Source organism: Portunus trituberculatus, chromosome 15 (genome assembly GCF_017591435.1).
Source record: "Portunus trituberculatus isolate SZX2019 chromosome 15, ASM1759143v1, whole genome shotgun sequence".
Taxonomy (NCBI): domain Eukaryota; kingdom Metazoa; phylum Arthropoda; class Malacostraca; order Decapoda; family Portunidae; genus Portunus; species Portunus trituberculatus.
In genome coordinates, this window is record NC_059269.1 from 3,162,316 (window position 1) to 3,184,713 (window position 22,398).

General features: G+C 36.9%; 1 protein-coding gene across 4 annotated transcripts in view; it reads left to right on the forward strand.

Moving 5' to 3' along the window:
• The window catches only part of LOC123503997 (LIM and SH3 domain protein 1-like), a 140,543-nt gene that overhangs the window by 95,722 nt on the left and 22,423 nt on the right, over positions 1-22,398 (forward strand). For 2 of the 4 annotated variants that reach the window (XM_045254194.1, XM_045254195.1), the window contains exons 6-7: positions 5,912-6,502; positions 9,741-10,169. In XM_045254194.1, coding sequence (XP_045110129.1) covers positions 5,912-6,502; positions 9,741-10,169 — 1,020 coding nt within the window. The remainder of the gene's footprint in view (positions 1-5,911; positions 6,503-9,740; positions 10,170-22,398) is intronic. The other 2 variants (XM_045254196.1, XM_045254198.1) reach the window with 2 other exon arrangements.

The following is a 22,398-nucleotide window of genomic DNA, read 5'->3' on the forward strand; positions in this document are numbered from 1 at the left end:
CCTAATAACATTGTATAAAACAGTTAATGGTATTAAAAAGATAGACAAGTAAGACCTGGTGCTGGTGGCAGAAGCTGGAAGGACAGGATGACATGCAAAGATTAGGAAGAGGCAGTGTGTGAAGGATATTGAAAAAGAAAACAGTTTTCCACATAGAATGATGGAAAAAGTGGGATGTATTGAATGATGAAGTTGTTACAGCACATAATTAGATAAGTGGAGATATAGACAGGACACTATGAGCCCCACTCAAATCCAGGTAAACACACACACACACACACACTGTAGTGTAGTGGTTAACATGATAATAGATGGCTGGTTCAAGTGTGGAAGGCAAATGGGCAAGTAATGTGTGGTGTTCATAGAGTAAATAGATAGGATGTAACTCGAGGGTTTTGTGCTTTCCGGTGTGTGGAGTGTATGTTGTGGTCTCAGTTAAAGATCGGTCTATGAGCTCTGAGCTATGTAATGGGGAAGACTGGCTGGGTGACCAGCAGACAATATGAATTACACACACAAAGTATTGAGTGGAGATGCTCAGGTCAGAGAGGTGTGAAACAAATGTGAGCCTCTTAAAAGATGTGACCTAGAGTAAATAGGTATGATGATGTAACTTGGGGTGTGTGGAATGCCTGATGATGCCTCATGACTTATGAAGATTTTGATGTATTAGATTGGCGTGAAACACACACACACACACACACACACACACACACACACACACACACACACACACACACATGACCATGTAATATTAGAAATGGATATAGAAGAAGGAAAGGAAGATAGAGATGAATCATACAAAGGAGACCGATTAAATTACAGAAAGGCTGATATTGAGAATCTCAAGAACTATTTTAAAACGTAAACTGGGAGGAGATGGAAAACTCATTAACGGTTCAAGAGAAATATAACTTATTTTTGGAAATATACAAAACTGGGGTCAGGAATATGTTCGAAATATAGACCTAAAGAAGAAGGAAAGAAAGATTGGTTTAATGCAAGATGTGCTAGGGCAAAGGAGAAACGAGATGGAGCATGGAAAAGGTGGAGAAGAAACAGAAATCCAGAAAATAAGGAAAACTTCAAAACAGCAAGAAATGAATATGCTAAGGTGAGAAAGGAAGAAGAAAAGAACTATGAAAAGGACATTGTCGAAAAATGTAAGGAACAACCAAAATTGTTCTACAGATTCATAAATGGAAAAATAAGACAAAAAGAAACAATAGAAAGGTTAAAAGGAGAAAACGGAATGGTGGAAGACCCAAAAGTATGGCAGAACTGTTAAATAGTAAATTTCATGAGGTCTTTACTAAGGAATCCAAATTTGAAAGACCACAGGGTAATAGAGACTGTCTATATGAAAGAGATTAAAGTAACCAAGCTTGAAATAAAAAGTTGATGACGGAATTGGATGAGGAAAAGGCAATGGGACGGATGAAGTCTCAGGCAGAATACTGAAAGAATGTAGGGAAGAACTAGCAAGTCCAATATACAACATCATAAAATGCTCAATAGAAAATGGAACAGTGCCAGTGGAGTGGAAAAGAGCTGAGGTGGTTCCCATATATAAGAGCGGAAGGAAGGAAGAACCTTTAAATTACAGACCGGTATCACTAACTAGTGTAATATGCAAGATGTGTGAAAAAGTAATAAAGAAGCAATGGATTGAGTTTCTTGAAGACAACAAAATATTATCAAATAGCCAATTTGGTTTTAGAAAAGGTCGGTCATGTGTAACAAATTTATTGAGTTTCTACTCTAGAATAGTTGATAAAGTACAAGAGAGAGAGGATGGGTTGACTGTATTTATTTAGATCTAAAAAGGCTTTTGATAAAGTGCCACATGAAAGATTACTATGGAAGTTAGAGGAGAAGGGTGGCTTAAAAGGAAGCACATTGAGATGGATGAAGAATTACTTAAGGGGAGAGAAATAAGGACGATAGTTAAAGATATGAAGTCCAAGTGGAGAACAGTAGACAGCGGAGTGCCACAGGGGTCAGTATTGGCACCAATACTTTTCTCGTATATATAAATGACATGCCAGAGGAGTGAACAGCTACATAAATCTGTTTGCGGACGATGCGAAACTGTGCAGAGTCATTAAACAAAAGAGGATTGTGAAATACTACAGGAAGACTTAAACAAGATCTGGAAATGGAGCAAAAATGGGAGATGGAATTCAATGTGGACAAAAGCCATGTCATGGAAATGGGAAAAAGTGAAAGACGACCAGTGGGAATCTATAAGATGGGAGATGGAGTAGAACTAGAAAAAGTAAAAAGGAAAAGGACTTGGGAGACAATGGAAGAAAATAATCAACGGTAAGCCATATTGATAGAATTTTCAGAGAGGCGTATAATTTGCTAAGGAATATTGGAGTAGCATTTCACTATATGGACAAGGAAATGATGAAGAAATTGATAAGTACTAAAATAAGACCTAGATTGGAATATGCAGGAGTTGTGTGGACTCCCCATAAAAGAAACACATAAGAAAATTAGAGACTACAAAAATGGCTACAAGAATGGTTCCAGAATTTAAAGGGATGGCATATGAGGAGAGACTAAAGGCAATGGATCTACCAACCTTGGAGCAGAGAAGAGAGAGGGATCTGATACAAGTTTATAAATTGATTAACGGAATGGATGAAGTGGATAATGAGAAACTGATCCTGAGAGAAGAATATGACTTTAGAAGCACAAGATCGCATAGTAAGAAACTAAGGAAGGGACGATGTCTGAACACACACACACACACACACACACACACACACACACACACACACACACACACACACACACACACACACACACACACACACACACACACACACACACACACACACACTAATCCTGAGAGAAGAATATGACATTAGAAGCACAAGATCGCATAGTAAGAGAGATGTTAAAAAATATAGTTTCCCGCAAAGATGTGTTGAGACTTGGAACAGTTTGAGTGAGGAAGTGGTGTCAGCAATGAGTATGCATAGTTTTAAAGAAAAATTGGATAAGTGTAGATATGGAGACAGGGCCACACGAGCATAAAGCCTAGGCCCTGTAAAACTGCAACTAGGTAAACACACACACACACACACACACACACACACACACACACACACACACACACACACACACACACACATGTATGCCTCATGATAACAGACACTTTGGGGATGAGGGGTTGTCTGTTACCACAAATTGTCCATTACTGAGAGGAGTTTGTCTGTGAGCCCTTTAAACACCCCCTTTCCCTTTTTTTTGGTAAATTATTCTCTTTAAGTAATGCAAAAAAATATTTTCGTAATTTAATCCGTCTTATTCTACACTCAATGTTGAAATAAAAGAGTTCATTATTATTTAAGAAGTATACAGTAATAAAAATTTGTCTTGCCAAGAATAGATGAATTAGAAATACAGCTTCCCATTTGGTGAAATGGCCTCTTCCCATGTTGTCCAGGGGCATCTTTAACAAGCCTTTAATAACAGAGAGAGAGAGAGAGCATGATCAGGTTTATTGTTTTGTTTACATTGCCACGCTTTCGCTGACTCACCACCATCACTGGCACCGCGCTGATGAAACACTTTGCTCACAATATTATGTCATTTATGAGAAGAAGAACAAGTCCACTTCATATTAAACTACCCTCAGTCAGACAGAAGAAATGAAATCGTAGATTCCCGAAGATCGGTAAATGAAGACAAAAAAATCAAGTGATTGGAGAGTTTTTGTATGTATGTGATTGTCATCTGCACATTGTATCATTATCCTCACTTGCCCAACAACATTTGAACAGAAATGCAGAGCTAGTAGCATTTCACTTTGGCAGGCCACGGGTCCAACCAGCCCGGGACCACAAATCAACATGAGTGTACCCTGGGGACCCCCACAAGCAAGCAGTTGCTAATCTTCTCCTAATTACAATTTTTGTAAATTGTAGACAAACAAAACGAGTTACAATGGTATCTAGCATTCTTTTTGGGGGGGATTGTTTATATTGTCATATGTGTATTTGTCTGCATGGCCACTCAGGAACTATGGATTCATGGGAGGAAAAAGAAAGCTGCCATAATGGTTAAAAAAAAATTGGTTAGGTTGGGTTAGTCCAGTCAGTTATTTAGCTAAATCCATTACTGCAAGATACAGTATTGCGAAGCACCACTGTATATGTACCAGCAGGCCACACTGATGACTCAAGATGTAAATTTCAGCCAGTGACCAAGTGCCACACAGAATGGTATTTTGAACCATAGTTTTGGTATTGCTGGACTAAAGTATTTATCTAACTGTAGTGCTGCCTGAATGCAAAACCTAAGTGCAAAAAAGTATAAAAGTCACAAATAAACCATGAAACAAAACTCTGTCATGTTTGAAGTTTTCTCTGTCACAGATGAGTGATCACCCATGTTGTCATTGTATTGTTGGCCTAGTTGGCATCCCATCCCTCTTTCTGCCTCTCCCCAATGTCTTCCTTTTATGTGTGGGAAAAGTTACCTCTACTGCAGAGCTTAATGAGCCTTAAACTATAGCTACAAATGAATGAAAGAAAACAAGTAGCTATCACTGGATATTTCAACAAACACCATGAGTATGGGAAGCTTGTTGCAAAATTAGATGGAAAGAATAACATGAGATTGAGTATTAACAACATTCCAGATAATTTTTACTGTGTTGGGAGAGGAAAAATGCACATGAAAAGTTGAAAAGATATATATGATAATAATAGTAATAGTAATTAAAAAAAAACACTGGAAAGTGTCATAAGAGACTGTGGGGGTAGAAGAAGGGAGGTGGAGCAGCCCAATAGCCTCCCTTCCTTTTCATCTTTTCTTTTGAGTTATACATGCTATTTTGTTTGAGTTTTATGTGTTATATCGTTATAACATATAGCATGTAGTATATATGTTTATAACAAATTAATGCCAGTAACTTCAAGATAAAAAGTTTTTTTATCCATAATATTTTTTTCCAAATGCTAATGTATTTGCATCTTAGGAATTCACATCTTTCAAGGTTTTTGATGTCCAGTACTCATTAGATGTGAGGTCTCACTGTACTAATAATTGTTGGAAGTTTCAGTTACGTATTTTGTATTTGGTGGTTGTAAAATGTACCAGTTCTTCCTTCTTACAAGCTGTCCAACATTACTTATATTACTAATAATCTCAACAGTACACATGCTTTTATCTGAGCCTTTGTTAACAAGCTAGCATAAATTCCAACACGTAAGTTTTTGCACTCACACATTTATATGGATTTATTTTTTATTTATTTATTTATTTTTTATTTATTTATTTATTTATTTTTTTTTTTTATTTATTTTTTTTTATTTATTTTTTTTTTTTGCTTCTATAGGTTAGAACCAATTACTAGGTTATGTGTAAAAGATTAGCTTTTTATATTGAGCTTGAAGAAAAAATCAAGATAGTATATCCTCCTTCCAGTAAATGTAGTACTCGTTTCGTTTTTATATTATACTGAAAATTGTGCTAACTATAATAACATAGAATTTTACATCTCAAACAAAAGAAATAGTATAGATAAAATATGCATCTTTATATACTATTGCATGTACAAGCATGTATGATTTTCTAGTAAAGATATTGCATTGCATAAATTTGCCACATATCTTGGATACATGATCATTTTCTTGTTGTGTTTCTTGTGTTTTATGAACAAACTATGCAATTTGATTGAAGATTGAGTAAAAGGATAATCTGAATGTTTAATCTGTAGTTGTGTATTGAAATTAGTCTAGACTTGAAATTTACTTAAAAAAAAAAAATGTGCTTTACTTACATGTTGGAATTTACATACTCCTATGCATGGTCTGGAAGGTCATAGGGATGTTAGTGGCACAAGCTGAACATGATCCATTACCACACTAAGAGCTCTAATGTACCATTCCAGAGCGGTCTTCCTGGCATGACACAGTTGGTGGAGGCAACACCACAGCCACTGCATCTGTCCACCAATCCAAAGCTTCTCACTTGCAGCATGATACTGATGATGATCATGCCTATGATTATGACCAGGATATATCTGAACCTTCCTCAAATATGCACCATTCCCAGCACCAACGGTCCTATCACCATCAGTATTCTCCCAATTCCTCTGCCTATTCTAACAAACATTCAAGAGCCCGCAGCATTTCACCCCATTACAGTGACCGTTACACTGATCCCCACGTGTATGGCTCGTCACCTTCTTCTGATCCCCACACCTATCGCACACCACCTTCTACTGATCCCCACACTTATGGATCATCACCCTCAGCTGATCCTCACATTTACCGCAGATCATCCTCTCCCTCCCAAGCTCTGATTTCCGGTGCTTATTACCCTCCAGAATATATTGAGGATGACAGATATTATCCTGAAACTAACTCACCGGGTGGATATGTTGATCCTAATAACCGTTATTCAGCACAGCCCACTGTAGGGCCAACTGGGTCCCCTCACACCACTAACAGATATTACTCAACTAACAACTACTATGCAAGTAAGAAATCTGCTGTATATCTATAAAGAGTTTAGACTAATTTGAACACTGCATTCATTGGTAGACATGGTAGCTTGGGTTGTGATGGCATTGTCTATATACTACTACTACTACTACTACTACTACTACTACTACTACTACTACTACTACTACTACTACTACTACTACTACTACTAGTGCTGCTGCTATTGCTGCTGCTGCTACTTTAGTAACAATAACTACTACAAATGCTATTAATGTAGTTATTGATTTATCTGCATCATCTACTGCTGTTGCTCTCTTGCTGCTACTACTACTACTACTACTACTACTACTACTACTACTGTCAGTAGTATCTTTGCTGCTGCTACAGCTTGCACAATATCTTCTGTGTATCCTTTGTTTTTTTCTATTCTGTTCACCACAAGTTCTTGCCTACCTAGGTATTTAGGTGTTACTTTACATTCATTACCTAAATTTTGGAATCAGTATATCATATAATGTATATGTAACAATTTTCAGGTAATTTTTTTCTACATTACCAGTGATATATTTTTCTTTCAGGAACATGTACATATATCATATAACAGTTCTCCATAATCATAGTTTAATTTTCAGGAAGCTATGAAGTGCATGGAATGCTTTCAATGTCATTATGTGAAAAAAAATGTATATAGTTGCTTTTATTTTGTGTTCAGGCATCCATGTATTTGTTTTTTCAGTCTTGTATTAAGTGTGTTAATTATGCCTCAGTGTTGCATGGAGAAAAAACAGCATTGTGAATCAGTTCATTCATTTAATTAAAATCCTGACACTTGTCATCGCTCAACAGCCTTGGGATTCTCCATTGTAAATCAAGATAGGAGGAGGGGAGGCATGCAGTTAGCAAGATCAGTAGAGTAGTTAGCATGAAAATAGCGATGAAAAATAGAAAGAGATGCAACATTTTGGCGGTGAGAAAGAGGCCGAAGACAGTCAAAGTAGAAGAGTTGAGGAGACAAAAAGCTTTTGATTCTACCCTATCTAATAAAACTGTGAGTGGAACCCCCCCAAAACATGTGAAGAGTACTCCATACAAGGATGGATAAGGCCCTTGTACAGAGTCAGCAGTTGCAGGGGCGAGATAAACTGGCGGAGATGCCACAGAACACCTAACTTCATAGAAGCTGTTTTAGCAAGAGATGAGATGTGAAGTTTCCAGTTAAAATCATGAGTAAAGACTGAGAATATTCAGTAGGGAAGAGGGGGACAGTTGAGTGTCATTGAAGAAGAGGGGATAGTTGTCTGAAAGGTTGTGTGTCTAGTTTATAGATGGAGGAATTTAGTTTTTGAGGCATTGAATACTACTAAGTTTTCTCTGCCCCAATTAGAAATCTTAGAAAGATCAGAAGTCAGGTGTTCTGTGATGTCCCTGCGTGATCTGTTGACTTCCTGAAGGGATGGTCGTCTCTGAAAGGATGTAGAAAGATGTAGGGTAGTATTATCAGCGTAGGAGTGAATAGGGCAAGAAGTTTGGTTAAGAAGATCATTAATGATTAACAGAAAGAGAGTGGGAGACAGGACAGAACCCTGAGGAACACCATTGTTAATAGATTTAGGAGAACAATGGCCATCTACCACCGCTGCAATAGAACGGTCAGAAAGGAAACTTGAGATAAAATTGCAGAGAGAAGAATGGAAACAGTAGGAGTGCAGTTTTGAGATCAAAGCTTTGTGTCAAACTCTATCAAGAGCTTTTGATATGTCTAACGCAACAGCAAAAGTTTCACCGAAATCTCTAAAAGAGGATGACCAAGACTCAGTTAGGAACGCCAGAAGATCATCAGTAGAACGACCATGACTGAAGCCATACTGCTGATCAGATAGAAGATTGTGAAGTGACATGTTTAAGAATCTCCCTATTCAGGATAAATTGTAAAACTTTAGACAAGCAAGAGATTAAAGCTATAGGATGGTAGCTTGAGGGATTAGAGGAGTCACCCTTCATAGGAACAGGCTGAATGTAGGCAAACTTCCAGCAAGAAGGAAAGGTAGAAGTCGATAGACACAGTTGAAAAAGTTTGGCCGGGCAAGTTAAAAGCACGTAAGCACAGTTTTTCAAAACAATAGGAGGGACCCCATCAGATCCATAAGCCTTCCGTGGGTTTAGGCCAGCGAGGGCATGGAAAACATCATAACGAAGAATTTTGATTGAAGTCTTGAAATACTCAGAGGGAGGAGGAGAGGGAAAGCAAGCCCAGAATCATCCAAGGTGGAGTTTTTAGCTAAGGTTTGAGAGAAGAGTTCAGTTTTAGTGACAGATGAGATGGCAGTGGTGCCATCAGGATGAAAGAAAAGAAGGGAAAGATGAAGAAGTAAAGTTATTACAGATGTTTTTGGCCAGATGCCAAAAGTCTCGAGGGGAGTTAAAGTTTGAAAGATTTTGACATTTTTTATTTATGAAGAAATAGTGAGGGATAGTGCACATATTATAGAAAAAGATGGAAAAATCTGAGATGAAAAAGGATTTAAGTAGCAAAAAGTATAAAAAGGGAAATGGGAGAAGATTGGAAAGCATTATAAGAAGGGAGTTAGTTGTCAGGTGCATGAAAGAAGTAATGTGAGGAATCAATGTAGTGGAAGGCAAAAAATGGATAGTAAAATGAGAAAATAATGCAGCCAGGTTATAAGAAAAAAAATAATTATACACTATGTTTAAAGATAAAAAATGTTATATGTATTAGGAGAAGGATATACTGATGATGTATTTTGTGGATAGGAAGTTATCAATTAAAAGGAGACCTTTTTATAGTAATGGAAATTATAATAATGGTCAATGTAGAAACAAACTAAAATTTTGGAGGCAAAGGTTAGGTAATCCTCTGCATATTCAACTATACAGTATATGGATGGGGCAATAAAATATGAAAACTAAATTTGGTGATATCAGTTTGGAAGATCTGAAATATTGGATTGTGAATGCAAGATCAAATCAGAGAAAGAGAGAGAGAGAGAAACATTGTATATTCTGAGACATTTTTAAAAATCTTTCAAGGATATGATGGAACTCATATTTCCAAGGCTGTAATTTGAACTTTGGTACCATACATATTTGTCAAATGTGTAGAATATGTAAGAGCATTTTCATATATGCTTCATAACTATTCAGTTGTACATACAAAAGACACCATTGCTGTTTTTTCTCTTATTGATGTTGGTGAATTGTTTGCACATTGCATGATTGCCTTAATGGGTGAGCTTGACCATTTGTCTGTGGTAGCTGGGCCTCCCCCACCTCGTGAGGATGACATGCGACAAGAGCAGCTCCACCTCCAAATGCAGCAGCAGCAACAGCAACAGCAACAGCACCAACAACAGCATCAGCAACAACAAAAACAACAACAGCTTCAAAAACACCATCAGCAGCTCCCACAACAACATCAGCAACAATATACTTCCCCTCACCAACAACAATACAGTGGACCTCCCCCATCCTCTCAACACCGCCACCCTTCTCAACCTTCCTCCACATCCTTCCTTCATCACCAACAGCCCTACCAGCAGCATCCACATAAACAGCAGCTTCCTCCCACTTCCTCCTATCATCACCACCCTGCTCCTCAGAACATGTATCATGATGCAAACCACAACTCTCCCTACTCGTCCCGCACCTCCCAGACCCTCATCTACTCCAGTCAGACTGGCCCAGGTAAAATTTAATTAAAATCAAGGTATAAATGAGTATTCACTTTGCAGCTTTATTTATAATGATTTCATTAGTTTTGTATGAATTTTTTATTTTTTTTTTCAAATTTAGAGTCCCTTTATTTCTATCCATGGAGGAGGCTAAAGAAAAGACTTGTTATAAAATACTTTCTGAAAACTAAATGGCTACCAGTTTTCCTTGAAATTATGCAAACATTGCTCAACCTCCCTGTAAAGCTTGTTGCATCTTTAAATGTAAGATGTGGAAAGATATGATGAGACAAGTACAAGATATGGTGGAAAGGATGCATATAGATATTATAAAAATTTTCACATATTCATTAAAAAATTCAAGATACTTAATTATCTGTATTACTTATAGAATTTGAGCAAATTATAAAACAGATACATATTTGTTTATGCCCAGAGGTTAGAATTAAGGATAGAACAGACTCTATCCAATAAGAGATGGATAATATAAACTATCCGATAAGAGATCAATAACCATTGTGAAAAAATGATAATCTTTTAAAAACTAAGATTAAAGGTTATCAGCAGAAAATTGTACTTCAAGAGGCCATGTGATTTCCCAAGTCTTTTTATACTGCAATGCTCCATATAGGTGGCAAATTATGAATTTATAAGACTTAAAAATTCCCATGCTATAGGCCAGAAAGAAAAGAAAATGTTTTATATTAAACCTTATGTGGTATAAGAGAAGATGCTTTATTCAAGAGCCTTAGATTCTTTTGTTACAAGATTTGTACGATAAAATGTGACAGTCTATTTTCTTTGAGAAAATATTAGTGTTTGTTTAGCTCTTCAATTAAAGATGTCATTTAACAAGAACATAATCATGTCCAATATGAAAGGTGAATAAAAGTGATGTAGCAAGAGAATTGGCAACCCTCTCTTTTACTAAGATAAGAGAGGGCATATATGGCTGAAGACATTCAGAATTTACCTCAGCTGTTCCCCTTCAAGGGGTGCCGTCCATGTGTAAAGATAGATTGTAAATGTATCTTACATGAAGAATGCAGTGCCAATTACAAGGCATAATACAAGTTTCTGTGGATATTTATTCTTAGTCAAAAAAGTTCTATTCACATATTCATTTTAGCTGTGACATGAAATTCATGTATGGCCAAGCAATAGATATAACAGTAGAGCTGGGCACTTAACCACGACAGAGAAATGCCATTTCTACCCTCTCCACTTTGCTTTAAGTTATGCATCACAGTTTGAATGTATCTGTTGTCATTGTTGTGGAGAAAATTGTGTCATATGACTAACAATAAACAGATTTTTTGCTATCCTCTCTCTTCTTGTGTAGAAACAAATAATAGAACAAATATACATACAGACAGCAAAGTATCTGTTATCTCAGTTGGTAATCAACTTTTCCTTGATAAGTAAGTGAGTATCTGGGATCACATAACACCTAGGATATTTGTGATCACTTGTGTGATGCAGTATTCAAAGAAATTAAATGTGTAGAGGCAAGGAGAAGGGTTAATGCATTCTTTGCCTCCACATGGTGTTTTTGGTCATCTACCATTTCATTTGAAATGTTTTAAGAATAGAAGAAAATAAGTTTTTAAGTCCTTCACTCAATCTTTAAATTCCAGTTAATGGATTTTTATGAAGTTTGAAAGATATTTTAATTCTTTGGCATTTTGCATTTTCCCCAATTAATTCTAGCAAAAGTTCACATAAATCATTCCATTGCATATTAAAACTATAGTCTTTATGCTTTCATTTACATGGACACAAAAAAACATGGTAAGTATCTTGGTGTATCATGTGTGTATGCTTTCAAGTCCTTTCTTTACTGAAAGGAACTGTAGATAGTAGAGCTGTAGACATTTTGTGGAACAAAAACACCCAAAGTTTTAGTTTTATAACTGCTTGCATGTAATATATAAGTTTGTATGTATGTGTGTGTGTGTGTGTGTGTGTGTGTGTGTGTGTGTGTGTGTGTGTGTGTGTGTGTGTGTGTGTGTGTGTGTGTGTTGGAGTTGGTGAATGGCTGGATGTGTGTGTCTGTGTGGGTGCATATTTTGTCCTTGTTTATGCAAATGATATGTAGAACATCACTAATGCTACATTAACCACATCACCGAAGATGAAGTTCTGCATCATATTTTGCTGTCATCATTCATCATGTGGGGCCTTTGTTGCATTCATGTTGCAAAGTTGCATTAGAACTGCTGCAATAATTATTTATGTTTGATGATTTATTGAGTCTTCTCATAAAAGTCTGTCAGCACCAATATATATATATATATATATATATATATATATATATATATATATATATATATATATATATATATATATATATATATATATATTTTTTTTTTTTTTTTTTTTTTTTTATTTATTTATTTTTTTTTTTTTCCCCTCTCTCTTCCTCTATTCATTCATAGGTGACAAACTCAATACAAGTTTCTCAGTGAAGCACATTAAACAATTTATGAATAATTTAATTTGTTTTTATTAATGTGTCACTAAAAATTATCACTTTATTTATTGATTGATGTATTTATCTCTATTTATATATTTATTTATATTTATTTACACCAATTTCAAATTAGTAAATAGAGTTGTAGCTTAGAAGGAAGCAAAGATAAGATAGAATGTTTAGAGTTATCTTGGATTTTGTTTTCAACATCTGCCCTTATTTATCTAAAAATATTATAACTATTCATTTATCTCTAAGCTGGAACCATAACAGATGTCATGTGACTTAGTTTCATTCAAAATTTCAAGAGTTACATATGATTAATAATGCTGTAACTCTTGTGATATGGATAGTGTACAATGATTTCATAGATTGGCATGGTTTTCAGTTATTTCCAGATAAGTATTGTATTCTGTTGCTGCATAATTCATGTACATACAGTCAGGGAAGTCTTAGCTATTCTAGAAGCCATACCCATTGGTTCTTGCTCTCTATTGGTACAGCTCATTGTTCTTGCAAATACCTGACGTTATATATCTTAGATATTTTCAAAGTTATAAATGAAATAGATAGAAGATATTCTTAGTTAAGCTATCAGTTACTCTTGCCCAAACTGATTTCCAAGAATATCAATAGGAAATTAGTGGTAGTATACAGTGAAACCCCACTATTAGTATACAATTCATTCCAGACCTACAGATTATTGCATACTTAACCCTTAAGTGACTAATCACTCATGTAAGTTTGCATCATCCTACTTAGAGCACTTGGTGTTGATGGCTGGCCAGTCTGTTCTATTTATATTTCACCTCACACCTTATTAGACAATAGATAGGGGAGTTGTGTGTAAAACTGAACTTCTTGATATCTCTTCTGTGTGTATCCTTTCTTAATTTCATTCCATGTCTTTTTGTGTCACTGGTGTCCCAAATTATTAAGTGTTCTCTATCTATCTCTATCCAATTCTTTCATCACTCTGTACACTACTATTAAATCTCCTCTTTATCTCCTCTGTTCTAATGCTGCAAGCATTAGAACTTAAACTTGGAACAAGTTTTGTTGCTACCCTCTGTATTCTTCTAGTTTCCTTATAGTGTACTGTATTTCATTTTATTCGGTGACCATACTGGTGCTGCATATTCTAATTTAGGGTATATTAAAGTTGCTATAATTTTTTTTTTTTTTTTTTTTTTTTTATCATATCTTTGCCTATAAGTGAATCCCAGCTTTATATTTTTCAAAAGATCCTAGGTACCATATTTGATGGCATATAGGGCAGACAAGCATATAAGATGCACTCCCATTTCAGCAGGTCAAATTCAAGAAAAATGTTTTTAGTGTATTTAAGCATATGCTGTTAGAAGCAATTTAGCAGCACATTACACAAGCAGAAAATGTTACTGCAAAAACAATGTCATCCTCAAGTTCTGGCCAATGTGGGGCTGGTCAACAAAATTTTTTTTTCCCTTCCCTTCCACTCTTCATTTTGTCTTCTTTTTGTCTTCTTGCTGTTGCCAGACATGTAATTTTTTTCTATTGGTGGTAGCACAAAAAACCCTTTCTGCTGCTCTATTGTCATGCTCTTTGGCATAATCTACAACTTAATGTTTGTAGATCTTTTAGTTCTTATTGCCATAACAGTAAGGATGTTGATGTGTTTTGTTATGATCATGAACTTGCTGTTACTCCTAACCATCAGATGGCATTGAATCAGTTCCGATCTCCTGATATTAATAAACATGCATCACAGCCTCATAGATTAGATTGCTTTCATGTTTACGATAACTTGTTTTAAAGTGATAGTACTGGTGCTAGTAATGATACTAGCAAAAAAATAAGGATGCATGCAAGTAGGGTAGGTAGAAGTACTGATTTTAAGCTAGGTTAGTGAGCATTAGGGAAAAGATTAGCCTATGGGAGGTCTCAACTTTCTATATTAAATGCAGGGTAATTTTCTGAGCCAAAAGTTTTGGAAAAGGGTGCATCCTATATGCTGCCAAGTCAAATACAGTATTTCCCGTTATTCTACTTATGTGCTCTTTTGGTGACGTATTATTTACAGTGATTACTCCTAGATCTTTTTCTTCAGTCTATTTTGTCTCTTATTATTCCCGACGTCGGATATTCTTGGGTTGCCATTGATCGCTGGCTGTTTTAATACGCGACTCGGTATACAGCCAGCCAGCTCGCAAGAGACACACATTCTAAAATTCATATCATAATAAATCTTGAGGTATTGAGTCTTTGTACTGCAAAACATTAATTCCAAGTGTTTATCCTAACGTTATCCATATGATCTGGTAATACACACTCTACAAAACTGTTATTATAAGCTTAATACTCACAGTCGCGGTTTCAATGCTCTTGCATTTTTTACTAGTCTCAACTACATATTTGGTTTGAAACATTTTTTCTTATAGTTCAACAGAGAGCACTGTTTCTCCTTTAAATATTACAAAGGAATACATTCTGTAATAATCTTGGTAGAGCAACATTTTTGCGGCCGAAGGCATATCAAACCGAAAAGACTAACTGAACTCGGGAACACCGAGTCCTCTCAAAACACCAAAACAACCCCGCGGCCCGCGGTTGTTTGGAAGCTCGTGTGGAGTAGGGTGACCAGACGTCCCCGATTTCAGTGACCTGTCCCCGGCTACTGCTGTCCCCGGTTTTCTGTAACTGAAAGATCACTTGATGCGTTAAAAAACTACTCCTTTTGATTATGATAATTATGTCCTTTTATAATTACTCTTTTAGAATGTCAAGAATAAGGAGAAGGCCTTATTTTTTATATAGTTTCCGTGAAGACGGTGAAGTGTATAGCGGACACATTTTAACAGCTAATGGGTGTTCATGATCTCAGATATTTCATCAGGTAGAGATTTTTTTTCTTTGCAACTTGGGTAAATAAGGCGAGAGAAACTTTTGATTGCTGGTTTAGAAATGGTACGAATAGTGTCCCGTTTTAGTTTTTCCAGTGCAAAACACTACATGTTTTTACCTCCCTGAACTGAAAATGTCCCCGGAATTTGTCTCAGAAATTTGGTCACCCTAGTGTGGAGTGTTCTTAGAGCTGGAACAGAATGCCGGTTTATACATGTGCTGTAGCTGACTGCAATTCTATATCAAAAAAGAAAAACCAAGGCGTGAAAGGATGGACTGTGTTTCCCAGGAAGAAAGACGCGGCTCGAAGAAGATTATGGGAGACACGATGTAAACGAGGCCCGACGTGGAGAGCTACCAAGGACCATGCTATCTGCTCAAAGCACTTCATAGATTGGTGCAAAGGACCGTCAGCATCGCATCCAGACCCTGAACTGTTTGCCTATAACCGGTGGGGAGCAGGTAGAAACCTGCTTGATGTTGTTTACATACGGAACGGACAATCTTTCACTGAAGTCATACAAGGATTTTGCATCAAAACATCGTGTTTATTTGATATTCGTCACATTTTCTGGATTTGATTGCTAATTAATTAACTTGAACCAATGAAATGTGCTTGCTTACTGAAAATAATGTAATTCACTCAAGGTGATGAAGTGTCCCAAAACTGAGACCATGAACCAAGCATTTTTGGCTCATTTTGCCATATTACGTTCTCTGTGCTTGGTGAAGCTGATTAGAGATGTTCCTAATAATTTATTACTTAGTTTGATAGCACATATATGACATAAAAAAAAATTTCCAGCATACTGAGTTGAATGTGCTAAATTAAGTTATCTGGCGAATCTGGCAGCTTTTCAGCACTTTCCGACGTCGGGAATTGTTCTCATATATCTATCTTTCAAGAGTTTTCCATCCATTTCTGAAGCCCTCCCTTTAGCCATGCATTTTGTTCAAGTTTCTACAATAACCTTTCGTGAAGGATCTTGTTGAAACCCTTCTTTAAATCAGTAGATGTGGTCCACCCAACCATCCCTTTCTTGCACTATGTCTATTACTCTTGAGCAAAGTGTATTAGATTTGTGACACATGATATTCCTCCTCTGAAACCATATTGTCTATCTGTCAATGTACCTTTCTCCTCCAGATATTCCTTCCATCTATAATAATCCTTTCACATATTTTTTCTATTACACTGGTCAGTGACACTGGTCCATAGTTCAGTGGATCCTCTGCTTCCTTCTTTAAATATTGGCACAATATCAGCTCTTTTTCTAGGAACATTATCACACACAAGCTGCCCACATTCTTGCTATGCTAGGCAAATGGCCCAGCAACCAAGACCAAACCTAATCAAAACAAACCAGAACAAAACCATGTCACATGCTTTGTGCTGCCATTGCACTTGCACTTTCAGTTATTGAAGAAAAGGAAACTAGGGAAGAACCGAGAGCTGCGCGTCAGCAACTTTTGGAGTCGGGGGATGATTGCCATGAGCCCAAACTATCGACATGATATACATATATTTCGTCTTTCTAGACTGATGAAATGTTTAATATTCAATATATGAAAAATTCAGGCATGTTCTTTTTAGCTTGAATGATAGGGTTTTATTACATATCTTATGTGTATTTTTTCATTGGGATAGCATACGAAGAACCAGAATGGATATTAAGCCATCCCAACTTTGCTCCGCTAATCCCGGGAAAGTTCCAGCTATCTGGTATGGATGTTCCTCGTTCCGCGTATCATAGGCCAGTGTGATAAACCCTTACATGAATTTACGGCGAATTTAGGGTGGCTGCGGATTTGACCGGGTGGATGGCGCGCGTGATATGAATGTTGAATTGGCGAGTCAGTCGGTCAAACCTTGAGGATTGGGTATTAATTAATTGAGTTCGAATTGGTGGTAATTCAAACTGCGAATGGTTGAATCATGAGGATCTTCTGTATTTTAAACAATCTGCATAATTTTGAAAAATTACCAAATTATATATACAGGTAACTCGATTTACGCGATAGATGCGTTCTAAGAGGCATCACGTATATCAAAATTTGCGTAAAACAAACATGTAATTCTCATAAGAGACAATAGATAATAAGGGGGATGTGGGATGTGGTCTAAAAAAAATTCATATGAAATACTCTATTTATTTGGCTAAATTAACATGTTTATTATTTACCATTCTAAATGCTAGAAGTGTATTTAAAGTAAAGGGAAAAGCAAGAAATAATAAGAGAAAGCAAAAAATAATAACAAAACAAAGAATATGTAAACACAACACTCACTGCGTCACTGCCTTCACCACTCACACCACAGTCAGTCACCATCTTCTTCTGAGCTTTACGACTTTATCAAAAATCCACTTATCGAAAAATAACCCCATATGCAGAAGATGAAGGACGTTTTGGGGCCATCTTGGTGAATTATAGGCAGATTGAAGAGATTCCGTCTGTACTTAGTGCTGGCAGACTGCACATGAGGCATGAGGAGAAGAGCGGGAGCTGGATCCAAGATTCTTTAACAACGTCAGAGCAACCTCCTGCTGCGAAATGGCATCCATGAACGCTTGGAGGGACGGTAATGAGGTTGCTCTCAGGTTGCTGGTAACACCACCTCTCCAGGTGGTGTTACTGTCTTATATATGCATTTATGTTCACAAAACAACATTTCTATTGGCTTTTTACAAACCTTGTCCCCAAGAAAGGATTGTTTTGTAATGCATAAAGTGAAACCTTACATGGAATACCAAAAAATAAAGCAGACGAGGCGGAGACTCGCGGCGACTCGGCAACTTCTTCTTCTTGTGACCCTTTTATCTTGCATGTTGTCTTTAACGATATTTATGTTTCCACTCCTCTATTGCCTGCTATAATGGATATCATATCTTAGTATTCATATACGCTCATGCCATGAGGATAACCTCGACTCTGTGGCACTGAGTGATAGTGAATTACTAATGAAATACCGCAGTATTTCATTAGTAATTCATTATCACTCAGTGCCACGGAGTTTTCATTAGTAATTCTATATCACTTAGTGCCACGGAGTCGAGGTTATCTTCAAGGCATGAGCATATATGAATACTAAGATATGATATCCATTATAGCAGGCAATAGAGGAGTGGAAACATAAATATCGTGAAAGACAACATGCAAGCTAAAGGGGTCACAAGAAGAGTCGCCGCGAGTCTCCGTCTCGTCTGCTTTATTTTTTGGTATTCCATGTAAGGTTTCACTTTATGCATTACAAAACAATCCTTTCTTAGGGGCAAGGTTTGTAAAAAGCTAATAGAAATGTTGTTTTGTGAACATAAATGCATATCCATGTGGTGTTACCAGCAACTTAAGAGCAACCTCATAGCAACCTCGTTACCATCCCTCCAAGCGTTCATGGATGCCATTTTACAGCAGGAGGTTGCTCTGACGTTGTTAAAGTTTCTTGGATCTAGCTCCTGGCAGCCAATGAGCACTTTTAGGTGGGCTACCAACCTCCACCCGCCAACAGCAACGAATCTCTGTGGATGCTATTTTACGAAGGTTGGTATGTGAGACAACAACCTGCTTCTTGGATCCGGCCTCAGAGCTCCCACCTATCAGCCAGCTGCGGAACTCTCTGGCGCGCAGTTTGAAATTGCGTCTGGCGGTTAGTTTGAAAATGCGGTTGAAACAAATCACGTATAAGCAAACCAATCGTGCAAATTAAATTAATTATAATATTTTTTCGGTCGCGTTATAACAAAAACGCGTAAATCAAACATGCGTAAATCGAGAGTTACCTGTAGTGTATATATATATATATATATATATATATATATATATATATATATATATATATATATATATATATATATATATATATATACACGCACACACACACACACACACACACTCTGCTTTGGCACCTAATTTGTGTGTCTATTACTAGGACCTCCAAGAAGTAATTTTTTTGTCACTTTTTGCCTAGTTTTTATACCATTTATTAGTATAAAAATGAAGAAATAATACAGTATAAAAAAATTAATAAAAAATAATAATAATAACATATTTTGTAGCATTTTACTTAACATATTTCACTACAAGACGTATCCCCACTTCAACAGGTCAAATTCAGGATAAAACAAGTTTATAAGGTATTTAAGCATATACTGTTAGAAGCAATTTAGCAACACATTACACAAGCAGAAAACATTGCTGCAAAAGCAATGTTATCCTCAAGTTCTGTCCATTGTGGGGCTGGACAGCAAAGATTATGTTTACCTTTCCTCACACTCTTCACTTGGTTTTATTGCTGTCACCAGACACAATTTTTTTCTGTAGGAGGTGGACTAAAAGCCCTTGCTATTGCTTTATTGCCATGTTCCTTGGCATAATCTAGCAGTTGTAGTTTGTAGCTCTGTCTCCTCCTGCTGCCATAACAGTAGTGTTGATGTCTTTTGTTGTGATCATGAATTGGTGTTACTCATCACTTGTAGATGGCACAATTCAGGGTTCTGATCAGCTGATATTTGTAAACATGCCTAACAGCCTCAGACATTAGATTGCTTTAATTTTTACAATAATTTGTTTGTAAAGTGATAATACTGGTAATGATAATAATACCAGCAATACAATGATGATGTATGGAGTTAGGGTGGATAAAAGTAGTGGAAAAAGGTACTTCCTAAATGTCATCAAATAAGGTAACTCATTGTGTATTAGGAGCTAAGGTGGATGGGTAGATTGGGGAAATATGTGAAGAACTATCTCTCAATAAAAGTGTATAGAGAAACTCAGCTATCAGGTGTCGGCATAACCCGGGAAGTTTTTGAATGACAGGTGCATGATAGCAGTAATTTCATGTGCAATATAGACATATGTGCAGTTTTTTCAAGTATGTCCATCAGCAATGAAATGCAATAATGGAAGGTGTGATAGCAGAGGTTTATGTGTGTGTGTGTATATATATATATATATATATATATATATATATATATATATATATATATATATATATATATATATATATACAGTAAAGTCCCGGGTTACGTCGGTCTCGAGTTATGTCAAACTCGTAGTTACGTCAGTCCACTATAAGGCAATTTAAGATTAAAAAAATGGAAAATTTATAAATCGTAAAGCGCGGGATTTATTGTTATTGTTGGTGGTTACCCGTCACACCGCCCGCCTCACGCTTGAATACAATAACACCCTGCCTCAGTTCCACCACACCGTCGCCCCTGGCAAGAGTGTTATCCTACTTCTGCGTTTACTGGCTCAAGTTCTTAGTATCTTGCTCAATGGCACCAAAGAGAAAACTCCTTAGTGACAGCAGTGATGCTAAAAAAAGGAAAACCATTACGCTACAAGAAAAAGAGGGCGTAATTAAAGACATGAGAAGGGAGGCAACAGCTGTGTGTGAGGGAGTGAAGAAGAAAATGGGAAGCCCGTTACCATGACAACGGGAGGTTGACGACCTTGAGGGTTTGGGCACCCATCACAACAATAACAACTCCGGACACTCGCAGCTCACTTGCACTGTCTGCGCCTGTCTGTTGATCCCTATTGCCCTTTCCTATTGCATTTCCTGCCCTGCTGCCCACGCTTCTACTCCCACCGCACTGCACTACGCTCCCAGCTGTCTGCCCTGGGTGTCAGAACATTCGACCTGCCCACCCTCCTGGCGGCCTCAGGGCCACCCCTCTCGGCAACCTGCAGTCCTTCGCGTTCGTGGCCCTAATCAACAACAAAAACAAACTTGTGTTTCATATTCCTATATAGTTGTAAATAATATAACAATATAACCTTTAACTTACCTGAATGACCATAAACAATGATTGGTTGAAAGCTCGATAATATGCTTTGAAATGTACGGAAACTCGAGTTACGTACAAAATCAACTTACGTCATGTTTCAGGAACGTAACTCTGACGTAAACCGAGACCTTACTGTATATATATATATATATATATATATATATATATATATATATATATATATATATATATATATATATATATATTTATATGCATTGGAGACTCAATACAGTAATACTCCGCTCAACGAACGTTCGTTTAACGAATTTCCGGTTTAACGTATTTTATAAAGTTAGACCAAAAAGTCCGCATAACGTACAACCACATCCGTTTTAGCGAATTTTCTGGGTTTGAATTTGCCGGGTGAAGGACCGAACGCGGTAGTTTCGCTGTGATTGTCTGGCTCCCCGCCTCTGTCTCTAGCGCTCCTGGTGCAGGATCCAAGATTCTTTAACAAAGTCAGAACAACCTCTTGCAGCGAAATGGCTTCCATAAACGCTTGGAGGGACTGTGACAAGGTTGCTCTGAGGTTGCTGGAAACACCACTTCTGGAGGTGGTGTTACTGTCTTATTATATGCATTTATGTTCACAAAACAACATTTCTATAAGCTTTTTACAAACCTTGCCCCCAAGAAAGGATTGTTTTGTAATGCATAAAGTGAAATCTTACATGGAATACCAAAAAATAAAGCAGAGATGAGATGAGCCACAGACGAAGCGGGAGCACTGAGTGATAGCACTCAGTGCCACGGAGTCCAGATTATCCTCGTGGCATGAGCGTATATGAATACTAAGATATGATATCCATTATAGCAGGCAATAGAGGAGTGAAAACAAATATCATGGGGAAAGACAACACGCAGGCTAAAGGGGTCACAAGAAGAAGAAGAAGCGGCCGAGTCGCTGAGTCTCCTGCTTCGTCTGTGGCTCATCTCTGCTTTATTTTTTGGTATTCCATGTAAGATTTCACTTTATGTATTACAAAACAATCCTTTCTTGGGGCAAGGTTTGTAAAAAGCTAATAGAAATGTTGTTTTGTGAACGTAAATGCGAGAATGTGAGAGAATTTGTATGTATCTCCTCTAACTTC